Source organism: Epinephelus moara, chromosome 12 (genome assembly GCF_006386435.1).
Source record: "Epinephelus moara isolate mb chromosome 12, YSFRI_EMoa_1.0, whole genome shotgun sequence".
Lineage (NCBI taxonomy): Eukaryota > Metazoa > Chordata > Actinopteri > Perciformes > Serranidae > Epinephelus > Epinephelus moara.
Window position 1 is genome coordinate 490,978 of NC_065517.1, and position 19,352 is coordinate 510,329.

The following is a 19,352-nucleotide window of genomic DNA, read 5'->3' on the forward strand; positions in this document are numbered from 1 at the left end:
CACATTCTATTTGTACAGGCAGTTAAGGGGCATTATGGGAAACTAGCTTAATTTATAGAGAGAAAATACCCTACTCAAAAAAATTAAGGCAACACTTAATCATCACAGTATAACACCTAGTCAGTTAAACTTCAGGAATATTAATCTGTCCATTTAGTAAGCACAAGTGATTGTGAATCAAATTAAAGTGTCAACAGGTACAATGGAGAGGCAAAAGCAAGACAATCCCCAAAAAGGGAATGGTTTGGCATGTGGTGGTCACAGACAGTTGCTCTCTTCTTATCCTTCCTGGCTGATTCTTCTCTAGTTTTGTGTTCTGCCAGTGTCCTTGTCACTACCAGTAGCATGAGGCCGTACCAGCAAGATGGGGCCTCCAGTGCAGACGCCTGTTACAGCAGCTCCTGCTCACCGCTGAGCTTTTCTCAATTTTTTTCTTTTTAACTTTCTTACTTTGAGTTCTTTTCAGTTTACCTAGTTAGCACTTATGTTTTGTTTTGGTATGGAGACAAAGACTGCTCTCTTCATAGCGGTCTTTCTCCTATTTTTCTATGGACATGATCATGTGCGGGGACCCGGTGCTCAGCCGTGGCTCCATTATTTACACCCGGGACCAGCTGTTAGAGCCACGACATACCGCGGTGTGGCCCGTGGAGAGGCACAATATTCCCTGTGAGCTGTGGAGAAGGAGACGGGGATGTCATGCAGAGTGCCACACCGATACATCACTATCAAGGAACAGCATTGCTGCAGGGACATTGAGCTGCTGGCTGTTGGCATGAGACCATATTATCTACCCAGGGAGTTTTCTCATATCATTATGGTAGCAGTGTATGTCCCCCCCGTCTGCAAAGGCTGTGTCTGCTTGTGACATTCTCCACTCTGTTACAAGTAGGCTGCAAACACAACACCCTCAGGCCCTCCTTCTGATCTCTGGGGACTTCAACCACGCCTGTCCTTCCACCACCCTGCCTACCTTTACCCAGTATGTTTCCTGCCAGACCAGAGACAATAAAACACTGTATTTATTTTATGCCAACACCAAGAAGCATACCACTCAAACTGGAGCACATAGGGGTGGCTAATCACCTCATATCCTGGATCCTGGACTACCTCACGGACTGGCCGCAGTGTATCGGACTTGGTTGTCTGCAGTACGGGGGCCCCACAGGGGACGGTGCTGGCACCATTTCTCTTCACCCTCCACACTGCAGACCTTTCATACGACACCCCCACCTGTCATCTGCAGAAGTTCTCTGACATCTCTGAGGACCAACGACTCCCACCCCCTGCAGGAGGAGATAAAAGCTCTGGAGAGCTCCTTCAGCGATAGACTGCTTCACCCAAAGTGTGTGAAGGAACGCTATCGCAGGTCCTTCCTGCCTGCTGCTGTCAGGCTACAAAACCAACACTGCTCACAATAAACTGCACCATGGACACTTTAGGGACACCATAATAAGCATAACTGTACCCCTTGTTGTTGTTTATTTTGCACATACAATTTTCACTTTGCACCAAATATGCTCACTTTAATCCATTGCTCACTTTTATATCCACTGCTCATCATCATCATTATTATTATTATTATTATTTATTGCTGTTTCTTGTATTTTTTGTGCTTTTTTTGCTTGCCTAGTTTTTTAAGTTTTCAAATGTTTAAATCTTTAATCTGACTCTTTCCCCTTGACTGCCGTAACACTGGAATTTCTCAGTTGTGGTATCAATAAAGGTGTATCTTATCTTATCTTATCTTATCTTACCTGCAGCCCAATCAGGTTGCACAGGTAGTCCAGCTCCTCCAGCATGGTACATCCATACATGCAGTCGCAAGGTTTGCTGTGTCTCTCAGCACAGTCTCAAGAGCATAGAGGAGATACGAGGAGAGTGGCCATTACACAAGGAGAGCTGGACAGGTCCATAGAAGGGCATCAACCCAGCAGCAGGACTGGTATCTGCTCATTTGTGTGAGGTGGAATAGGAGGAGCACTGCCAGAGCCCTACAAAATGACCTCCAGCAGGCTAATGTTGTGCATGTTTCTGACCAAACAGTCAGAAGCACACTCCCTGAGGGTGGCATGAGGGCCCGACGTCCTCTAGTGGGACCTTTGCTCACAGTCCAGCACCGTGCTGCTCAAATGGCATTCACCAGAGAACACCAGAATTGGCAGGTCTGCAACTGATACCCCTTTCTCTTAACAGATGAGAGCAGGTTCACACTGAGTACTTGTGACAGGCATAAACGAGTCTTGAGATGCCGTGATGAAAGATATGCTGCCTGTAACATCATTCAGCATGACCGGTTTGACGGTTGGACAGTGATGGTCCGGGAAGGCATATCCTTGGAGGGTTGCACAGATCTCCATGTCATAGCCAACGGTACCATGACTGCTTTTCGGTACTGGGATGAAATTCTCAGAGCGATTGTCAGATCTTACGCTTGTGCTACGGGCCCTAGGCTCCTCCTGGTACAAGACAATGCCCAGCTCATGTGGCCAGAGTGTGTAGGCAGTTCCTGGATGAGTAAGGCATTGATGCCATTGACTTGCCCTCTCATTCCCCTGACCTAAATCCTATTGAGCACCTATGGGACGTTATGTGTTGGTGCATCCGATGCCGCCAAGTACTGCCACAGACTGTTCAGAAGCTCACTGATGCCCTGATCCATGTCTGGGAGGAGATTCCCCTGGACACCATCCGCAAACTCATACACAGGCACGTGGGGGCCATACACACTACTGCGTCACATTATGAGTTGCCGTGATAAAATTCACGCAAGTTGGATCAGCCTGTGATTTCAATTTCTTACTTGGATTTTCATTCTGATTTTGAATCCAGCCTTCAATAGGGTGATGATTTGTTACTTCATTGTGTTCTAAACAAATTATACAATACACATCTGTAAAGATTTTCAACTTGAATAATTCGTTCATCAAGATATGATGTGATTTAAGTGTTACTTAGCACTTATTTTTTTGACCACTGTTGAGAGAAAGCAACACAAACCTTGAAGTTAAATAAAGCTGACTTAAAAACTGTTGAATTTTGTGACAGAGTACTGCTGTATTTGACCTGCTTAAATTCCAAAGCATCAACAGCATGAACTGAGGGCCAGTTACATGCACTTTTAATGCAGCTTTTGAGTTTACAGATTGACCAATGCTTCTTTTGTATCTATTCAGAATTAGAATCAGAATCAGCTTTATTCGCCAAGTATGTGTGTACATACAAGGAATTTGACTCCGGTAGACTAGCTCTCAATGTACCAGAAATGACATAAGTACACAAATTTAGGCAAGAAGTGGAATATACAGAATATACAATATACAAAAAATATACAACTATACATGAAATAATAAAATAAAATATATATAAAAAAAAAAATTACAATATACAAGGATGCAATATTGTTTGACCTGCCACTCTGTGACTGTTTAGGAGTTCATCAGAGCGACAGCCTGGGGGAAGAAACTGTCTTTGTGATGGGTGGTTTTGGCGAACAGTGCTCTGTAGTGCCTACTGGAGGGGAGGAGTTTAAACAGATTGTGTCCGGGGTGTGAGGGGGAGGAGTTTAAACAGATTGTGTCCGGGGTGTGAGGGGTCTACAGTGATGTTTCCTGCCCGTTTCCTTACCCTTGACCTGTACAGGTCCTCGATGGAGGGAAGATCAATCCCAATAATCCTCTCTGCACACCTGATTGTCCTTTTCAGTCTGTTCCTGTCCAGTTTGGTTGCAGATACAAACCAGATGGTGATGGATGTGCAGAGAACAGACTGGATTATGGCTGTGTAGAACATGATCAGCAGTTCCTGAGGCAGGTTGAGCTTCCTGAGCTGTTGCAGGAAGTACAGCCTCTGCTGGGCCTTTTTCCGGACATTGTCAAGGCGGGGCAGTGTTGGGGGGCTTCTCCTGAAGTCCACTGTCCACTCCACAGTCTTGAGCGGGTTCAGCTCCAGGTGGTTCTGACCGCACCAGAGGACCAGCTGCTCCACCTCTGTATGCAGACTCATCACAGTCCGGTATTAGACCGATGACTGTGGTGTCATCCGAAAATTTCAGGAGTTTCTCAGCCAATAATAAAGACAGTTATGGTTGGTTTATGAGTTTTTGTGTTTTTGTTAGTTTTAACCCAGCACAGGCTGTTAAATCTGATTCTTCTCAGTATAAGATTCCTTGATATCTGTAATTCCAGTTTGAGATATCTACAACGTCATTTTGACTAGTCATAATTCATTCATTCATTCATTCATTCATCTTCTAACCGCTTCATCCTCTGAGGGGGCTGGAGCCTATCCCAGCTGACATTGGGCGAGAGGCGTCATAATTCAAGTTCAAGATATTTTTAATTATCATCAATTGAAGATATCTACATGGTCCTTTCTAGATATCTTGAATTAAGTTTCAGATAGTCAGAATGGCGTTGTAGATATCTTGAACTTGAATTATGACTAGTCAAAATGACGCTGTAGATATCCGCAACTGAATTATGACTACTCAAAATGACGTTGTAGATATCTGCAACTGAATTACAGATAAGAATTGCAGATATCCGCAACTACATTGGAGATATCTATAATGACAAACTCCATACACATTAATGGCAAAAATAGTTTGAATGTTACTAGTCAAAACTGAATTACAGATATCTGTAACTGTAGTTTTGACTAGTCAGAATGACGTTATAGATATCTGTAACTGTAGTTTTGACTAGTCAGAATGACGTCATAGATATCTTCAATTAAAATGCATAATAGTCACAATGACATTACAATTAGTCAAAATGATGTTGTTGATATCTATAATGGTAATTCCGGATAGTCAAACTTAGCGATTAAATGTTAAACGGCTTGCCATACTGTTTTAGCCGACCAAGGAGCTGTGGTCGAGGTGATGGCCTTGTTACCATCTTCAAGAAACATTTCAAATGAAACCTCATAGCCTGTAGAAACCTTTCTTCCTTTGAAGTGCTCACATTTAAACTTGGTGGCTCACCTCCAGTCATGTTTGTTGTAATTTATCGCCCCCCTTAATCAGCTGGCCCTTAATCAGAAATTGCAAATGAAAATGACATAAATGTATAAATACTTGTCATATTTAGTAACAACAAAAAAGGTTCAGTGCCAAATAAGTAGACCGGAAACAACAGTGAAAAATAAGAATTGTTATATATTGTGTATATTGTAAGAAATGTATGATAAGGACAAAAAACAATATGTGTGAATGGACAACAAACTCATAACACCTGTAAAGTTTAAATATTTAGAAAGTGTATAACTCATGATAACTAACAAAATAATTTGACATTAGAGATAAAGTTAAACCTAAATATTCAAAGCCAGAAAAAAGGGCTTACAAAGGTCACCCCCAGTAACAGCGACAAGTAACTAATTAGATTTTGGTGGTTACTGCGACCTTAATAAACATGTTTTTTACCATAACTCAAAAATTCATACGCTAATTATGGAAAAAAAATACACAAATATCTAAAAGGATAAAATAATGAATTGATGACATTTTATATCCAAAAGGTCAAAGGTCAATTTAACTGTTACATCATAATGTTGTTCAAAAACACTTTTCTGGCCATTACTCGACATCATAACTGAGGAACAGAAGGAGAGACATTTGGTCAGATATTGAATAGGTCACACTAATCTTGAAGCTGGGCTGACTGTTTAGATCTTCTGTGCTACTTGGGGGAAGATGTTCGTGAAATATCCATGTTGTTGGGATCTATGCCTCACCAAGGGCCTAACCTTGTAATAGATCTTAAATTAAAGTATCAAATTGGCTCTTGGAAATAATTAATAATTATTATTAATAATCATTAATTATGTTAATTAACCTAAATCACCTTGTGGTGTGTTTCTGAAAAGGGAAAAAATGATAGCCAGGTGATGATATCAGTCTCATAAAGTTCACTAAACTATCAATTTTGAATTTTGATTAATAATTAAGTTATTAACCATAACCACAATTACCATATTAACAGTAAAGATGGAAGGATTTCAGAGTTCTTGACATAGCAGAGGTTGACTGTTCATTCACTCTAGTGTAGCAGGTATGATTCCAAATATATTTATTCACAAAGAAAGCAAAACAAACAAACAAACACACAAATTCTAACTATCTAACTACATACAAGCATAGTGTGTATATGTGTGTGTGGGGCGACTGTGGCTCAGAGGTAGAGTGGGTCGTCCACCAATCAGAAGATCAGCGGTTCAATCCTCGGCTCCTCCGCCAAAGTGTCCTTGAGCAAAATACTGAGCCCCAAATTGCTCCCGATGATGGCTCCATTGGTGTGTGAGTGACTTAAAAAAACACCGAGTAGTAGGTGGCATCTTGTATGGCGAAAGGGTGGACTAGACAGGCGCTATACAAATGCAGGTCCATTTACCATTTACCAGAGAAGAGAAATGGCTGACAGCAGTGAACTACAAGATGACCGAATCAAAGCTGGCTTCAGATCGGGGGATCAGTACAAAGACAAGGGAAAAGAAGCGGGAACTTTGAGTTACCTCTTTGGGTGTAGCTCTGGTGAAAGCCAATGAGTGCATGAGTATGTGTATGAGATTTGTGTTGGAAAGGTTCTGGGTTAGTACAGAGGATGTCCGTGAAAAGCATTAGCAAACTAACATCTCTTAGCTTTGGTAAAGCCAACTAACCAATAACTGCAAACAATCACAACAATAACTCAATAAACAGCAATAAATCACAATTGACAAAGTTAAAACTTTAAGAAACAACAAATCCTTGCAAGAAAATTTACTGTTGTAAATTCCTGCCATAATCTTTCATGTCTGGTTGTTGTCTTGCTTAGCCTGTGCAACTGTAATAATGCTATGCCAAGTTGTTACATACCAATCCTTGAATGGATGGAAGGAGTAGTCGCTTTGTGGTGTGCTTGCTTTTGTCAGCCGGCAGATGAAAGCTGGAAAGAGTTGTGGTTCCAGAAGCTGTCTTTGCTGTGTCCTTGTTCCGAAGGTGCAGATCTAAGGAAGTCAGTCACTTTGGGTCCTTTCCGAGTTAGACGTTGGGGTGCTAAATCAACTTGGTTCTCCTTCGTGTTGGAAAGTTAGTTAAAAACCTTGTGTTTGGCACGCTTACTTTGCTGGTCCCCAGGTTGAGGTTTGAGCTGGTCAGCGGCTCAGGAGAAAAAAAGCCGGAGTCTGAGCCAGTCAACTGCTCAGGAGGAAGAGGACGGAGAGAGAGGAGAGCAGAACTTCTCCTGCAGTTTGCCTGGTGACATCACAGAGTCACATGTCACTGTGAAAGTACTGTCCATTCAAGTTTGACAACTGGTCTCTCACTTAGGTGTGAGAATGGGACATCCTGAGGAGATAAGGGCCAAATGGCTTTGTTTTGTTTGAATAACAAAGAACCTTTACGTGTCCAGTTTAGATCTGCACAAATGACAAATCGTCTGGTCCAGTGAATCCCAACAAGGAATGTGAACTTAAGTGCAACTTGACTGGTACACAGAAGCATCCAACTGCGAAATACAGATAAATACAGTAAATAAGTAAATATAGATCCCACACAAACACTTCACAGGAAATCTTCTATCTGTCAGTGGGCTGAGTGGAGGTGGTGATGGAGTATAAATGTATTGAATATGAGCAATCATAAACCCTAGTATAAATAGGCTGTTATTGCCTCTATTTTCTCTCCCGTTTTTTTTTTTTTGTTTTTTTTTTTTACGTCAGCATGGAAATTTAGCCAAGAGCATTATTTCAATCAGCATGAATTTGTAGACAGCTGTTTTGTGTGTACAGCTTGTATACATGAAGCCTGGTAAATAAAATGGCTGCAGTATACAGCCCTAGCACCTTCACATATCAGGAATCTCCTAGCAACCCTGGTTGGTGCCGTTTTTGAGACACAGGCAGGAATTATCTGGAAACATAAAACCTTAATACAACAATCAGAAGAACAGAGAGGCTGTGAGGGATTGCTATGTGGGTATACAGGTCAGCCAGACCACATTTGACAGTGATAAACAATGAAAATTTGTAAGAACACTATATCAATGAATCCAAGAATACAAACCCCATGCATGTGTCTTTTTGGCCTGTTTTACAGATTTAGACATGCCCCAGTGTTGGTGCTGTTAGCAGTCAAGACACAGATAGCATATGCTGCCTGTGCCATCTTCAGCAAACAGGAAGTCAGACTAATCAGGAGGTTAATGTGATGGAGGTCTGGGAGGATCAGCTGATAATTCTGTTCCCATGGTCATGTGTGAAGCTTCACCCTCTTTAAAAGACAATTTATGATTTCACTTATAAAAATAGAGCTGTTCCATAAAATTTGAGGAGTGAAAGAGATGGAGAGAGGAAGCGGGGGCAGCACAATATGTTTTAGGAGAGATGTAATTTATTTTCTGTCAAATCAAATTTCCTGCATGTTGTTTCATTTTGAAGATCCATTCTTCCTTTTTTTTCTCCATGTGGGAATGATCCAAGAGCCACGTCTTCGCTTAGATTTTCTATGTCTTTTCCTGACGCAGTGCATCATATGATTGCATGGAAATTAGGTGGTGTACAGTACACTCACTGTGCAATTCATTAACTTAATTTGCTATTTTACTTCAAGTGACCATGTAAAAAATTGGAATGAATAAGGTTTATTCAGCAGTGACAAAGATATTTATGCAAATCAAACAAGGTTATTGGGAAGCAGCTGACAGGGCACCACATTTATGAGTTATAAGCCTTAAACCCAGGCCAAGATAAAAAAAATAAATAAATAAAATAAAATAAAATAAAAGAACATTTAGAAAATCTGGGTGTTAGAAAATGAGAAGAGTTTTTCCCCACCTGTTGCTGAGCTACTTAGTGAACTGATTGTGGTAGTAATAGTAGTGTTGTGCGAAAGACTTTGAGGATATACCTGCATTTATTTCTGTGTAGCTCTGCTAAAGAAATGCATGTGCAAGCTACAATAGGCCAGATTAAGACAATGTCTATTTAAGATTGCACTGTTTATTTTAAAATGATAAATAAAAAGATGTGCTACTTTCCATTACTGAATAATAAGGGGTCTCATGCAGCAACATTCTAGTAACACACTTGCCCAGGTGTTCTCAATGTTGAATCCCATATCTATCTATCTATATATATATATATATATATATATATATATACTGTATATATATATATAGTGTAAGTGACATGTTGACAAAAATTACACCCCCTTAACACTACATATGGCAGGTGTTGTTTCTTGTGGAAAAAAACACTTTCCTCCCTCTCTCCCCCTCCCTCCTTCACGATTTGCAAGTATGGCACCCTGAATCATAGTATTTAATTTTACGCGGCTTTGAAAAGAAGATTTCAAAAGCCCTCTGGTAGTTGAATGCCTCTGGGACAGGCCCATTTATGGTAGACTCACAAGTCAGTCTTTAGACGCTTTGCTTAACTAAAGACTGATGACTTTCTCCCTGATTTTGTGTTTAGATGGGCGGATACAATTTCAGAGTTTTAAAAAACTCCCTATGTTGCAGAACCAATAGTAAATCCGCAGGGCGGTCCTTCGTTGGCTCGCTGAACTTTTGTGCTCGTAAACATAGTCCGACTAGAAACATGTGTAGCGGTACAAAATGGCTCAAGTCGCTGTAAGTCCTTCATTTCCACAATCTTGTGGTCTGAGCACATGTTTGATAAAATGGAGTTATATCTCTCGGCATCCATTTTCAAGCTCTCTGTGTGTTTGTGACCTTGCAGACGAGAAAAGGGGAAGCGCACATTTCCGGGAGGGCGTGTCCTTTTCAAAAATGCAAGAGGCGTTGCTTTGTTGCCGGCCGTTTTCTCCAGTGTGTTAAACACACTTTAGAAAGGAGTGTCTCCAGACTATCAGACGGTGGAGATCTCTGATTGTCTGGTGGCGAGACTACATTTATGGCAACCCACTGGATCCGTGGCGTGCGCAATCCAGCCGAGGTGCTGGTGCCGGAGCAAATATTAGCAAATGTAATAATATAAAATTCAAGTCAATGTAAGCTGCTCCACCAGCCACGGCCTAGAAGTGGCTCGGCGCTCCACTCCGCTAAAAATACACGTAAGGTCTATTTCTGATGGACGCCGCACGACGGCACGTCAATTTGCACAGACCAAATGAGTCAAACAGGAAGGTCAGGCCCAGAAAAGACGGACGAGAGTATCCAGTCAATTTTCAAAATAAAACACCCATGAAAACTCTGGATCTTATTTCACATCGCTACATCAACATGATGTAACTACCATGAGCCAAATGAGAAAGAAAACATTTTCAGAGCTTACTTCAATGGTGCTGTGTGTTGTCGTGCAGGCTCAGTCTTAAATACAGCCACACAATTCTCTACTGATGTTTTCCAGGTGTTCTCAAGAATGCTTCACGAAGTGGATGTCAGTATTCCTCAGTATTCCGCTTAGAAATGCGTTCACAGAGGGGGGCCGGACTCAGAGTTACGGGGGCACTGGCCCCTGCTGGCCCCCCCCTAAAACTGCCATTGTGCAGGGAATTACTTTAATCTGAGTGGCAGTAAAGTTGTACAGTACATAAAGTATTTTTAATCTTATATACTTTTTCTTTAAAAAAAAAAGAGCTTCAAGTGGCTAAAAAGTAGAGTTGACACTTCTCTGTGGGTTTGTAAATGCAAATAGCCCCTTTCACATAACACACTATCAGTTGATTTATTATTTGTTCTTACAAGCTACAAAAAAACACACTCTCACACTGTTCCATATTATATGGTGTCATATGTTATGGTAACATAAAGCTAGTCAACATGAGGCATAATTTTACACTTCAGTTGTTCAAGAATGAGGCAAACTGTCATATTTCTATCAGCCCACATTACAACATCATGTGTTCATTGTACTGAAAGACACTTTGGATCTGTGTAAACTGAAACTGCCAGATGGTGGCAGAAGTAACCATATTTATACGAAAGGGTGGAGATGTGGAGGACCAAGGCAAGCCCTGCCCTTAAATATGCAAATACATACACTGATGAAGAGCTTCGTGAAATTGAAGAACGGAGGAGGAGAGAGAAAGAGAGGCGCAACAGGTAGAGGACGAGAGAGGAGGAATGGCTGCTGCAAGGCTGCGTAGCTCTGGAGATTGGTGGTGTACCTGTGAATGCTGTGCCCCAATGCCCACAGAAGAGGAATGCCTCTGTTGCAAGGAATGGGACCGGTTGCAGCCTTATTTTGAAGGTCTGGATGTGACTGAGGATAAGACACCTCCACCTGGAGTAGTATCCAGCTGGGTTTTATCTAGAGCTCGCCATATTTCGGCCGCGCTTTGGAAAGCAGAGCTAAATGTAAACAAACATGGCAGCACACCGGTAAGGTAAGACAACACGTTTATATGTCGTTTTCTATATGTTCTCTGACATTTATCCTAACGATATGAGGCGGTCTTTGTGGAAAAAAAGCTTGTTTAGTGGACTAACTTTGCACTTGAAGTATGCCCGTTCACTTACGTTTTAACAGGTCTGACGCTACTATGCGCCCCAGCTGTATCTAGGCTAACGGCTAACATGCTAACTATTATTTTTATGTCACTAGTCACTTGAAACAAATTTAGGACGATAGGAGACAGGTTGAAATAAACCAAAATTTCCCTTTAACTCCCCAGATCCACTTTGTTTGAATCATTCTGACAGCATCCAATCAAGTTGCAGGAGAGGACCAAGAGGACCTAACGTTGCATTGCGAGAGCCAGTTGGAAAAATTATATGAAATATATTTTGTTCATGTAGGTGGACAGCAGGGGCATTGCTAGGAGCTGAAAACATTCGGGGCTTCAGGCTTAAGTGGGAACAATTTTTTACCCAGTGGTCCGGGGGTTTCTCCCCCAGAAAACTTTCTTGAATAATTCCCTATTAAACACGTGATTTTAATATATTTTGACAAAGAACGAGCTCTCGTCTTCTTTTATTGGGTTGCCCAAATTGTTGGAAACCTGAAAGTCCCCCATTTGGGGGACTTTGAGAACGACTTTGCAAACACAGTGTGAAACAATGCACTAATCTTAAGAACATAGTGATGTTTCACATCAAATTAAACAGCAGAACCTGGGCTACAAGGCTGCATAAACCCTTTTTACATGCCCCAAACACAGCTCAAACCACAACTAAATGAATAACAACAAATCAAACTCCATACAGCACTGATGTGTTGACCCACTCATCATATTTCGGGCTCTCACTCGACGCCATATTATGCAAAACACACAGCATACACCTCAAATGAAAGCAGAGACTCCGCCATTTCCACATATATCTGCCAAAGCACACTACACCAAAGCATCAGAGAGATAGAGGCGAAAGAACAACAGAAATCGTTTCGCCGAATGATAGTTGTAAAATTTCTCTTACCTTAGTTGTTTTGCTGTGAAAAGTTTATTCTACCCGTAAAACACGGTACATCCTGGTAGACCAACATGTTGTGCTGCATTCAAATGAATCTGGGCGAACCTGACGGGCTTTAGGTTCCGGGGGGAAGCATTACAATGACTGCATACAGCAGCCAGCACCTCCCCCGCAACGGCATTCTGCTGACTCTGACTGGCTTACGGTGCTGTCAATCTCATGTGGGTGGGTATAGCGTCATTCTATTTGCTCTAAGGAATCAAATGCGGTGTCAATCACTCAAATCGACCAATCCGTTGTGGAGATAGAGCCTCCAAAGCACAGAAGAGAAAATCTGCTTCACATTTAGATGGTGTGTGTGTGTGGCAGAGGTGGAAAGAAAATTTGTACTCAAGTACAAGTACTGTTACATTGCTTAAATTGTACTCAATTACAAGTAAAAGTACTGGTGTTTAAAAAATACTTAAGTAAAAGTACAAAGTACTCTTCTCAAAAACTACTCAGAGTATTAATTACTTTTAACTGATGGATGTTTTATTGCATCGTCAATAGCAGGCATTTGATTCGATTCACCTGTATAAAATATCTACGTTCAAAGCACATTTCTCAGACGAACAATGTATAAAAAAATTACACTAAGGCAATTTGTTTTGTAAACAAATTTAGATATAAAGCAGGAATTTTGTTTGTTAAAAGAATGACAAAAATGTTTTTGAACCTGCATAGAACAGTTTAAACTTTTCCCAATACACTGCGAACAGCTGGCAGGTAAGTGTCTTAAACTCTTAGACATACTAGCATTTCTGTCACACTTCACTTTCTGAACCTTTTGTTCAGTTTCAGCAGGAGCTGGTTTTCTAAGTTAACAGAGTCTATCCGGCTTCGTTTGGCTGTGAAGAGTAGACCAGCATACCTAAAAATCGTTCACATGCAGCAGAGGCAGGCAGAGCTGTGTTCAGCTTGAGAGAGAGCTTCTTAATGGCTGAGAAGGAGTGCAGCAGCTCCATGGTGTCTGTGGCACAAGCAAGATAACCATCAAGTTCAGCTGGACTTTGCAGCCTTCTGGAGATTGGTCTGGAGAAGAAATCATCTTCATCAGATGACTCTTTGCTGATCCTCACTCTCATGCTCTGTTGTTTCAAGATGTTGTTTGATGTATGTTAAGGCTGTAATTGCAAGTAGATAACACAATTTTGTTATTTAAATTTCAGTGAATATTCCTGAACACACACACATAAATCAGATAATTCACAAAAAGGATTCTTTAGTATTAAGGACAGACCATCAATAACTGACAACCTATTAGGTGAGATGTTATTAAGTATACTCACTTATACATGTGTTCAAACATAACAATACACAAAAATGGGATCATATGAATCTTTGAAAAAATCTGGCTTTACCAGCCTCTATTACATCTGCTCTGTCAGTCCAGGAAGTCTTGAACTTGGGTAAGAGGACTGCAGCCAACTCTGGATCCTCCATCATCGGTCCAAAATGCTTTTGAAGGCCATTTTACAGGGCTCTGATGAGTGACACGCATGTCTTGCTTGATGTCTCCAGCCTGCTAAGTTTGGACAGTAGTTGGTGGATTACTGGCAGCAGCCATCCCATGAAGGAACTGGAAGTGGACTCAGACTGGAGGATGTCTGAAGCTTTCACCAGTGGCCTCATGGTGGTACAGTACTCCCTTAGGAATGCAACTTCTGCAGGACTCAATCTGTAAGATACAACAACAAAGCCCACCATGACTATAACAGGTATAGACTGGAAACATGGATGATAGGGATGTTATCTATATGTGATTAATTATTAATCTATTAATTGCCATTAAGAATTTAGCTGGTTAAAAATTCATGAACCAATCATGTATTTTTTGTGTACCATTTCTCCGGAGGGCAAAGGTTTGCTTTGGACTGCCTTGTTAGTCCAAAAATGGCAGAAACGGCGCCACATTTGACATTATTTTGTTTGGCAGCCCTATTTGCTGAATAAGGACAGGTGGACTTGAGCAGCTGTTTCAAGTGAGAGCCTTATTGTTTTATTATTGTTTGTTTAAATTGTTTGTGCTCATGAATTAATGTTTCACATTACTAATGTGCCGCTAAAATTGTTTAAAAAAAATTTAAACTGAGCATAATATGTTTTGTGTTCTTTTCAATTATTAAGAGAAGAAAATGCACACAATTTGCAACCATATTGGTAGGTGTCCAATTTTACTCACATTTTCACCTTGAACTCCTCACAAATGCTCCTGATGGCATCTTCCCCCTTCTCATCAATGATGCGTATTATCCTTTCAGTGGCAAGGTAGGTTGAATTCCACCGTGTTGCACTGGGACGAATGATCTGTAGCTCACACTTGTCCTCTACTACTTCATTTGCCAAATGAGACTGGCCAGTTTTGTTCCAAATGGCCTGGCATTTTGCAAAGGTTGCACGGGAGAGCCTCTTGTAGTCATGTCATTCATGCTCTCTGCCAGGGCAGCATCAGTTGTTGCCACAAGGTTTAGCAGGTGACATGCACATCGCTGATGAGGGGGGAGTTGATATTCCAAAGCAGAGTCTTCATCAAGGATCGCATTTGCATCATGGTATTCAATATGGTCAGTCAGGTCAAGAGCATCTGGGTCTGCTTCATCTTCATCTTCATCTTCTTCTGCATCATTTTGTGCCCCAAACATGTGGAAGGCCTTGATCAAGTTGGATCCACTATCAGTTGTGGTTCTTACAACTTTGCCTCTAATCTTGTATTGGCAATGAACATCATCAAGAGCACCAGCAAGCATGTCAGATGTGTGAGACCCTCTCAATCTTTTGCACGCTAGTGCTGTAGATCTTCTTTCCAGGGACTCTTCCTCTATCCAATGGCATGTGACCCCAAGGTAACTTTTCTGATGAGCTGACCAACAATCAGTAGTGGTAGCAACAAATTTGACTTTATCCAATGCTGCAACCAAAGTCTTCTTCATGTGATCAGCAGCTTCACAGATTCTGGCACGGACAGTGGGTCTGGAGATGACTTCGGCTTGAGGTTGTAATGTGGTAACAAATTCTTTGAAAGCTGGCTGTTCTACCACTGCAAATGGCTGTAGACCCTCACATATGAAATTGATGACAAGCTTGTCAACAGTTGCTTGAGGAACACGTTTGTTTGCAGCTCTCAACATCACGTCTGGTAACTTGGCTTGTTTATTTGCTGAGAACTTGTTTGGTGTGGCTGTGGTCTTTCGCTGACAAGACATTGTTGCCACAGTGATGTCATGGTACTGCTCAATCTTTGATGGATATTTCCTCTGTAGAGATAAATATTATCACACATCAGTTTCAAACATTACTTCATCACATCACTGTGATTAACACCAATGGAAAACACATTTTTAAAAAAATCATTCAACCAGAGTAACAATTTGAACTAATCTTTGATTGTTTAGCATAGTATGAAAGAGTGGTAAATTTGGTTAAACTTTGCAGATATATTGCTGTATTTATTTACAAACGTAAACCAATTTTAAAGGATCATTGCAAAAAATTCTATATATATTCTAAATTCTGTAATCTGTATACTATCTGTAAAAAGAGTATCGACCATTGTATCAGTATCTAAATATTTGAACTCCCTTTTATCAGTATCAGCCTAAAAAATCCAGTATCAGTCAGGTCCTAAAAAAAACAAAGAGAGCAAAATATATGTATATACCAAAACTAAATTAAGAAAAGGGATCAAATACACAAAAAATGCTTCCCATAGAGCTAACAAATAAAAACAATCCACATTATGTTAAAAAAAAAAAACATATCGGGCAACATATAAGCCAATACTGATTAAGATCCATGTCACTGTGATAGACCATTATCAGGCCAATGATGTTGATCAACTGATACATCAGTCGGGCTCTAGTGCTATATGTCAACTGAGAGCTGGGAACCTGAAGATTAATTTGAGATGCAGCTCAGCACTGTGTGTCAGGTTTTTTAATCAAAAACAGCTCACCTTATACAGTGAAATTACTGCAATGATATGACTATTATGAGGCAAGAGTGTAAACACATGGCACACACATGAATACATTGGGCTCACTGACTCCACAAGAGTCACAGCTTTCCAGTCAGCCCCAATTTATCCAACTGTAATACTGTTTAAGGACCCCAGTATGCAGGAATAATAAAATAGAATAGGCGAAATTACATAAATACCGCAAGCAAAATAACCGCGTGGGTTTTACATAAAACTGCAAGGGAAAGTGTAGTGGATGTGTCTGTAAAGGGGTAACGCTTATCATACGAAAACATTTTCATTCAGGTATCTTGAAGTAAGAGAACAAGGGACCCCTTGCTCGTGCCCTGTTTTCCATGCTAAACGTTAGCCTAAATTTGGAGCACTATTTACCCCCCTTACTGACAAGCTACCATGACATGGTTAATTTTCACGGCTAATGTTTCATATAACATAGCGTCACTCTAGCACAAAATATAGGCCTGCTGATTGTAGGCCTGTGAGTATTAAAGTCTCTAGTACTTAGTCTCTACTCCGCTGTGCAGGTATGTTACCGCTAGACACCTGTGCCTACTGCAGTAGAGTTGTCCTTTCCTTATGTCATAGATTAATTGGCGTGGTCGCGATCGGACAGCCTTATTGGCTACAAAGATGCAGATGAAAGGTTTGAATATTAATTCAAATTGTGGGCGTACTCAGTAGCGACTTATGATTTTAAAAGTAGCAAAGTAGATTACATGGTGTAAATTGTACTGAAGTATGAGTAAAATTACACACTTAAAAAAAATACTCAGAAAAGTACACATACCCAAAAAATCTACTTAATTACAGTAACGTGAGTAATTCGTTACTTCCACCCCTGGTGTGTGGTCAGTTTGGAGTGGGAAATAAATGAAAAACCGAAACGGACAGTTGTATGTGTATATATTGAACACCATTTGGGATATGCTACTTGCTCTCCTCCTGCTGCCTTTTTGTTTTTTTTCCAAAAAAATCGTCTAATATCCATACTCACTACAAGACTAAGTAAAATGCGGAGACTCAGTGCTGGCCACCAGTTTGCACAATAAATACAACTGTAATACAGAGTGGCCTACTGACGTTGCACTCGTAAATTGTAACAAGTTATCATTCTGACTGCCCATATATGGGCATATGCCATGTAAACTGGTGTGATAGTGAATGTGTTGTGTGCTGCTGTGCTGCATGCACTGCTGTCTGTTGTGCTCCTGTGCCATGCCGTGGACTTTAAGTTGGAAACAAGGTGCTTTATTAGTATAAAAAATAAAAAAAAAGTTGTTTTAACAAATAAATACAAATTTTAAAAAGCATTTATGATTTTTGTAACTTGAATTGGCTGTCTTAACATGGGACTTAACTTTGGACTTAAACACTTGAGACATACTTGTGACTTGCAAAACAATGACTTGCTCCCATCTCTGAGACTTGATCAACTCAATTTAAAGCACCCCGAGTGCATTCAGATTGTGAAAAAAGAAATGTGACTGGTGTCTCAGAAGTGCAAATGGTCAAACTCTCTCTCTCTTTCTCTCTTTTACAGGAATCATGTCCGCAACAGGGAATGGCTATGTCATTTATATGACCATCAAACGCAAGACCAAGTTGAAGCCTCCTGAGCTCATGACTGTTAATCTAGCCATCTTCGATTTTGGCATATCAGGTACTGGCTTGTCTGTGCAGTTTATTAGTAGGTCTTCCCATACGACCACATGGGTTGTTTATTCCTACTCTTTAATGCAACCCAATTCAGTTCTTGTTGCACAAGGTTACTCTTTGCATTTTCATCTGTTAATTTACTCATTTGCAGGGTGTCAGAGGAATGAAATGATTTTCATTCCCATAATTGTTTCCATTTTTGATAAGATGGTGATGTCTTTTGGCTGGCTTTTCATTAAACTTTTCATTTTGTCTTTCTATTTCAGCAAACCTATTCATGATCTTGTACTGCATCTCAAAATGCTGTTGTCCCCACTTAATTGTTCCAATTCATAATGCATACCCGGTATCAATTTAAATCTAGTGTCTTTTTCTCTTATTAACTTTTGTAAAGTGATTCTGTTTTAAGAATGACTTGACTTTGTCAGCGCACATTTTGAACCTAGAGGAATGCTTTGACATTTAGATTTTTTTCTTTCTTCTGTAGACACTGCCACATTATGGAACAATGGCTAACACATTTTTCCTACAGCTACTAAAAGAGAAACTGGTTCTTAATGTAGATGTCACTGTATTTGTCATGGGGGAACACAACTCAGTTGAATAATGTCTTTTGTGGCTCTGGTGATGTGACTGGTTGACAGCGTGTTTATTAATCGACGTTCTCTGGTCTTTATTCCACTTCAATCAGCTTTTTTGCATTTTGACCCATATTAGGGACTAAAATTCAGGATATCCCAGCCTCTCCTGCATCCATTTTGACCATTCTTTTTAAAATCTGTATGTGACTTTAAAGGTCTAAAGACTTTTTGGGCTAAATCTGGTTGGCCTGTCATAGCCTTGATTTAGTCCAAAACAGACATTGAAATTGGGATGTGTTTAGTTGTCTTATTTGGTCCTCATTCAGCCCAAAAGCAGAAGCTGAAAATTGGGCTGTGTTTAGTCATTGGATTCTCAGTTACTGTTTGTAAACAGTATTGCCTGTTAAAGTGAAAATAAAGGCCAACCCCAAATTGGTGTATCCCCTTGCTATATTTGCATTTTTTCTGTGCTGTGTCCTCAATTTTTGTAGCTTCTTTTTGAATTTATGATGCCTATGGTCTGGCCCCTGGTCGCTACCTTTTTGTAAAGTCGCAAAACTCACCTGCGCCTTGTGACCAGGAATGTCCCACACACAGCACAAGAAGAAGAAAATAAGGAAATCCAGACAGAGGGTAGAGTCTCTGCAGATGAATACACCACCACTCACCTCTAGTGGGTCAGAAGTGATTATTAAGAGGGATTACTTATTGTATGAGTCTATACATTTTATTTTAGGAAAA

The 19,352-nt window shown here is 40.5% G+C and overlaps 1 protein-coding gene across 3 annotated transcripts in view; it reads left to right on the plus strand.

The window, feature by feature from the left end:
- Window positions 1-19,352, plus strand: part of opn5 (opsin 5) — a 168,665-nt gene that overhangs the window by 111,437 nt on the left and 37,876 nt on the right. For all 3 annotated transcript variants that reach the window (XM_050058873.1, XM_050058874.1, XM_050058876.1), the window contains one exon: window positions 17,915-18,034. In XM_050058873.1, the coding sequence (XP_049914830.1) occupies window positions 17,915-18,034 (120 nt within the window). The remainder of the gene's footprint in view (window positions 1-17,914; window positions 18,035-19,352) is intronic.